This window comes from Atta cephalotes (genome assembly GCF_000143395.1).
Source record: "Atta cephalotes unplaced genomic scaffold scaffold00058, whole genome shotgun sequence".
NCBI lineage: Eukaryota > Metazoa > Arthropoda > Insecta > Hymenoptera > Formicidae > Atta > Atta cephalotes.
The window spans coordinates 947,422-954,071 of NW_012130122.1; the positions used below are offsets into that span (position 1 = coordinate 947,422).

Sequence of the window (6,650 nt, forward strand, 5' to 3'; positions counted from 1 at the left end):
TTATTTTAACTACACTGCATGAATAGCTTAACTTATTATTGTACTATTTCCACTCAATTTTTATTACTGTTACAATTATACAATTACTGTTACAAGTATTGTTTACTATTTCTGTATAAATTTATGTACATCTGATTCTCTTTGCAAACAATGCGCTAAAATCTTTTTCAATCTTAAGACACAATTTAATAATTTTTGATGTAATAAGCATCTTTATAAGAATATTAATAATTTACGTTAATAAGAATCTTAAACCTGCGAATAATTTATTGCGAAAAATATTGCTTTAGCCAATATTTATATCCGGATTTTCCTTGCACCGTATTCTATGCATGCAGGCGAAAATTTGATTGATACACAGAGTATGATCAACGCGATGTTACAAATGCTTTTTAAAGCAATTTTTGATTAATAAATTTGTAAAATTCTTTTTTTCTAATTGATTTTTTTTTAATCAACCAAAGCATTTGTAGTGAGACTTTGACCCTAGCCACAGACTATAAAATGATTAAAAATTTAAATTAAATACTTACAATTCAATTGTCCGTCAGTAAAAGACACTTGTTTGAATTCTAGACACAATTCTTTTCATAACAAAAGTAACAGTTCCAAGTGTTTCAATACTTCATTTGACATTGCTAAGTATTCTGGTTAATATTACCATTGTTTTAAAAATAATAATTAAGATGACAGTTGATTCATCTAAAACGATTCCTGCATTTTATGCAGGACAAAGTATATTTTTAACGGGTGCAACAGGATTTCTGGGAAAAATGTTGATTGAAAAAATATTACGATCTTGTCCAGATGTTCGTGAAATATTTCTGTTGATACGTTCTAAAAAAGAATTAACTATGAATGAAAGACTCGAGAAATTATTAAATTTACCGGTAAGTTAAATATAAAAAGAAAAATTTTTTGTAACAATGCACTTTTTTTAATTTTTAAGTTGTTTATAATAATATTACATTTAAATATTACATTTAAATGTGTATGTCTGCGGTTTTGTAAATGTTATTGTATATTTTGTAAATGTTATTGTAATTTTATTAATAAGGAAAATTATTTTTAATATTAAGATTTTGTAAATAGTATATAATAAAAGATTTTGTAATGCATTTATTAAAACAGAGTATTGATTTAAATTATTAAAGAAAATGTTGATTTAAACGCTATTAAATGTGCTATTTCTTTATTACAAATTTATTACAAATGACTTCAAATCTTTTATTATAAGAAAGATTTTTTTTGTAAATTATAATATTCTTTTATTGCAGTTATATGACAAATTGCGCAAAGAGCATTTTTCACGTTTTAAGAAAATAATTCCAATTTCTGGTAATGTCAAGGAGAAAGAATTAGATTTATCGGTTGCGGACAGACAAATGCTGATTGAAAGAGTAACTATAATAATTCATGCAGCGGCGGATGTGAAATTTAATAATAGTTTAAAAGATGCCATATATAGTAATACCAGAGCAACAAGAGACGTCTGTATTTTAGCTCAAAGTATGAAGAATTTAAAAGTAAGTTAAAAAAAATTTCTGAGATAGTATATTTAAATAATTCATTCTATTACTTATTAATATTTTATATAATAATTGATATTTCAATTACAAATTTTTTTTAAATGCGTGTTATAATTTTCAAGCTTAATAATAATTGCAATGTAATAAATTTATAAAAATATTTGCATGATTGAAATAATGTTCTAAAATCGATAATATAAATTAAACTAATAATTATTACGAAAGCTTTCTTAAATTTTTGAAGATAATTTTAGAAAAATATTTTTAATAATATAACTAATTGCTCTTATCTGTTAAAGGCATTAGTATACATTAGTACAGCATTTGCACATTTTAATAAAATATACATAGAAGAAAAAGTGTACCCACCAATAGCTGATTGGCGGAAGATGATCGAAATAGCCGAGACGTTGGATGAGCATACTTTGAACATTTTCATGATTAAGTAAGTTACAAAACAAAAAATGTGCTTGAAAATTTTATGTAAATAGATATACATATACTAGAACATTTTTTCAACAAATTTTTTTTAACTATTTTATTATTTATCTTGTGCTTTATTAATAATGTGCAAATTTTTAATTTTATGTGTATCTGAAATTATGTACAGATGTTTGCATTATGCTCCCAACACATATATTTTTTCGAAGAACTTAGCGGAGAGTGTAATACAGGAATATTCTTCCTCCTTGCCTTGTGCGATTGTGAGACCATCTATTGGTATGTTTTTTAATTACTGAAAATATTTATTTTAATATTGTTATATGAACGCCTGATATTTTTATATTTCTTATTTTATGTTATCTTTGAATAAAGTATTTGTACTAATAGAGTATAGTTATTTTATTAAAATGATAAATATATTGGAAACTCACGCACGCGCGCGCGCGTGCACGCACACACACGCACACAATTTGTTATTTCACCTATAGTAATTTGCCGACAATATTCATTCACCTTTTTTGCTAAATTTCTTCACAAGTTTTAAAATGTATGTATTAACCAGGCTAGAATGTCACGTGGATTTACTTAATTCTTTCTGCGGATAAATAACTGTTATAATTCTTGCATCTCGTATAGATTAAGAGGTTCCTAAGTCGTCTGTTTTATTGACTCAATAAGACTTACACAGCTCTAAATATTAGACTAAGAAATGATCGAAAAAATTTCGATTAAAAAAATTTTTTCGATTCTCAATTTATAAATTTTATTTCTCAGATATGGATCAGATGTGCTCATACTTTAATTTTAGAAATGGATTTTTAAATCTATAAAAAAAGAAATTGCGATACAACAATTATTGCGTTTAATCTGCAATAAAGAAGAACTATAGGATCAAACAACCTTCATTGTAGCGATTGACCAGCGACATATATATATTTTTATTGCAAATTAGTCATATTCTCTGAAAATGGTTTAAATCGAAACGTTTGGACAATATTTGTAATTTATCAATACAATTATCTTAATTAATTATTAGAATTATGTTTGATTCATTAATTATTTCTTTTACAACTTCTTTAATTTTTAACCATTTAGATACTTATTTTTTTTTAAATTATTAGTAATCTAACATATTAATAATTTAATTTACAAATGTATTTTGTATTTTAGTGGGGCCATCGCTAGCCGAACCTTTTCCAGGATGGATAGATAACATTTATGGTCCAATGGGTCTTTTCCTTATTGGTGGAAAAGGATTACTACGAGTAAGCTACTTAAATAAAATTGTTGCAGAAGATATGATACCAGTAGACATTGTGACCAAAACTATATTAATCGTTATTTGGAAGCTGAAGTTAATCACGTATGATCATCAATTTATATATACGAGTATCTATAATTATATTAAATTATAAATTATATGGACTTTCTTTCTTTACTGGAAATAATTCAATTCATGTTTACAGCAGTTATATATTTTATTCAATCTATTTTGTTAAATCTAAAGAGGAATGCTTAATTGATTTGATTGTGTAGACAGATATCTGTATTATGTAATATTTACAGTATATAATTTACAGTATATAATTTACAGTATATAATATTTACAGTATATAATTGTTCAAAGATATAATGTTTATGGTATATACTAACGTTTAATGATATTGTATTTACGTTTACCATAAAATCAAAATTTTCAGCCTATTTAAATTTTTTTCAACTAAATGTTCAATCGCATTTTAAATATCACTGTTTATTTTTTAGTAAAATTATTAACGATTCTTCCTAGCTATTGTAAAATTAAATTAAAAGTATCTAAAAATTTTTAATAATTTAATAAAATTTTTTATATATATTTTCGATATTTAATTTGTCTAAATATATTGAATAATTAATTATTGATTGATTATTGATTTGAGATAATTGATAATTAATAATTGATCTGAATATTTGTTTTCGAAAGTTATTCACATATCCTTAATATTGCAAAAATAAAACTTTAAATTTGCTATTTTTTTGTACTATTTTATGCACTATATTTATATGAACAATTTTTTTATTACCTAATAAAAAGTAGCTCAGTTATGGGCTTCCGAAAAATATCTTCCAAGATTGATAGGGAGGCTTCCGCACATCCACTTTTACTAAGCAGTAAAAGGTAAACAGTAAGCAAATCAGCATTTTTTTATTTGGTTTTTTTATTACTTATGTTATTGCTTATGTTCTTTATTATGATTGATTGAATCGATTGAGGTTTAAGTCTTACTGCTTACGTTTTTCTGCCACAATTCTAATATTTTACTTTACACGTTCACGCCTCGCTAATTTATGTGATTTCACATGCTATATGGATCATCAGTGATTAACAGTGCTTTTGCTTGAATCAATTATATTTATTAAATTAACTATATTTCATAATGTATTTTATTAAAACTTACTTAAATTTAACATTATTATAAAGATAGCTTAACCCTTCATGGTCACTGTAGGTCAAAATGACTCAAGTATCATCTTTCACGTATATTTCGAAATCTTCCTGGCGTCGGAAGGACACGTACTTGCCATCGATTCGAGGTTTAAAACTTCAATTATCGATAGAAATGTTTAGTTTTTTAATCGGACCGTTAGTATGTTTAACCATTCGCATAAAAAGCGGTTTTTTTTTTAATCAAAATGTGACCAATGCGTTGTTTTCATTTAAAAAATTTATGATTTATATTTTTGCATTAAATTGCAAAAATAAGCATAAGAGTATTAAGTGGATTGTACGTGTGCGTGCGTGCATGCATGCATGCGTGTGTCCTTCAAGTAAAATAAAAAAAAAAAGATGAAGAAAGAATGTTTGTCATGCTTACGACCTATGAGTGATAAACACATTTTTTAAATATGAATCAGTGGATAATCTGAAGTGACATACTTGATAGTGAATTATCAGCATATTATATTAGCACATTTGACACCGAGTAATTAGTGAAATTCAACTATAAAAGAAAAAGAGTTTGAACATTATATAGTTAAAATACCGATGTTTGCACGTTTTAGCACATTGTAATTCCAATCTTACAATACCATATACGTTGAATGCACTACACTTATACACTGAAGCAAGATTCGCTATAGGTTAGGGATATCACATTTTATTCATTAATTAACAGTGGCACTGAATCAGTGATTCACTGAGTTATCCACTGATTCAGATTTAAAAAGCAGACTGTTTGTGCACTTGTTGTAGCGAAGAGTAACGTTTTCTATGTATTTTTTGTATTTTACGTTTTTCGGTTATATTTGTCTCAGTATTAATAATAATAATAATAATAATAATAACAATTTTTATATCAATAATAACTTAAATCGATAATAAATTGCTTTTATCAGAATTTAACATCTCTTTTATAACTAAAAAACGACCATCTTTTACTTTCAAAATAAATACCTTTTTTCAAACGCATATAACCATACTATTTTTTTTTTTTAGGTAGAATACATTATCTTATAAGAGTATTAGACTACTGCATTTAAAAAATATTATAAATTTAAAAAGTTATGATTTTTTTAAGTAAAAATATACATTTTTTTCCAAGTTAACGTTTACGATTTTTTTTTAGTGTTAAAATTAAATTTTTCACAATGCCATTGTCCTTTAATTTTCTTAAAGGATGAAATTATATACTGTAATTTTTTGAAGTCAATGGAACCAATACTATTGCTTTGGTAACACTTTAGATATTTTAATCTAGAATAACTATCATGGCTTTCTTAAAGTGATCATGGGTTAAATGGAAAGAATCAAATGATGAAAACATGAATTACTTGTAATCCGTATGGAACGTGTTAATAATATTTGTAAATTATACTATTAAAAGTTTATCTTATTTTATGAACTTAACATTAAAAAATTTCTAGAAGTTTGTATAAACATTAATTAATTATTATTTATGTTATTTAGGCTGGGTTGTTTCACTTTTTGATAAATAATTTCAGCTCACTATCTTACTCTCTTACTCTCTTATGCTCTTTTTATTCTTTTATTTATCTAATAGACAAATTAAACTACATAGTTTATCTGAAGATGGAACAATCAGCCCTTATATGAATTAATTTATTGTTTTGTTTATTGTTAGCTCTACAGCAGGTCCTTCACCTTTTGTTTTGAATTGTACAAATCAACAACGCAGTACATATGAACAAGATATAAAGGAATTATTTGATATTACAATAAAAGATGTACCTTTCGAAGCAACTGTCTGGACACCTAATACAATATTAACCAATAATTTTGTTCAATTCTATATATTGACAATATTATTGCATATTCTGCCAGCTATATTAATAGATCTGGTTTTAAAATTTTCTAGGCGTCAACCTATGTAAGCCTTAAATTAAATATTAAACTAATTTTGTAAATATAAACTATTATATTTCTGCACGTATTTCATAAAATTAAAATTTGTATATTCTCGCACTAAAATATTAGATAAAATATTTTCTTTAGTAAAAAGTATTTTACTACAACTTAATTATCACATTATATTCTTTTTCTTTATTTGATTAACTATTTCTAGCAAATACAGATTAAATATAACAATTATGTAACTTACATTATGTAACAATGTTACGTAAAGTTATACAATAGTTATATATGTATATATATATATATATATATATATATATATATAG

At 24.9% G+C, this 6,650-nt stretch overlaps 1 protein-coding gene across 1 annotated transcript in view; it reads left to right on the forward strand.

Annotated features, from left to right (window-relative positions):
- The first annotated feature begins 686 nt into the window (after positions 1 to 686).
- The window catches only part of LOC105623519 (fatty acyl-CoA reductase 1-like), an 8,505-nt gene continuing 2,541 nt past the window's right edge, over positions 687 to 6,650 (forward strand). Inside the window, exons 1-6 of the mRNA XM_012204912.1 lie at positions 687 to 890; positions 1,278 to 1,526; positions 1,829 to 1,974; positions 2,140 to 2,249; positions 3,144 to 3,362; positions 6,106 to 6,340. Of these exons, the coding sequence (XP_012060302.1) occupies positions 687 to 890; positions 1,278 to 1,526; positions 1,829 to 1,974; positions 2,140 to 2,249; positions 3,144 to 3,362; positions 6,106 to 6,340 (1,163 nt within the window). The remainder of the gene's footprint in view (positions 891 to 1,277; positions 1,527 to 1,828; positions 1,975 to 2,139; positions 2,250 to 3,143; positions 3,363 to 6,105; positions 6,341 to 6,650) is intronic.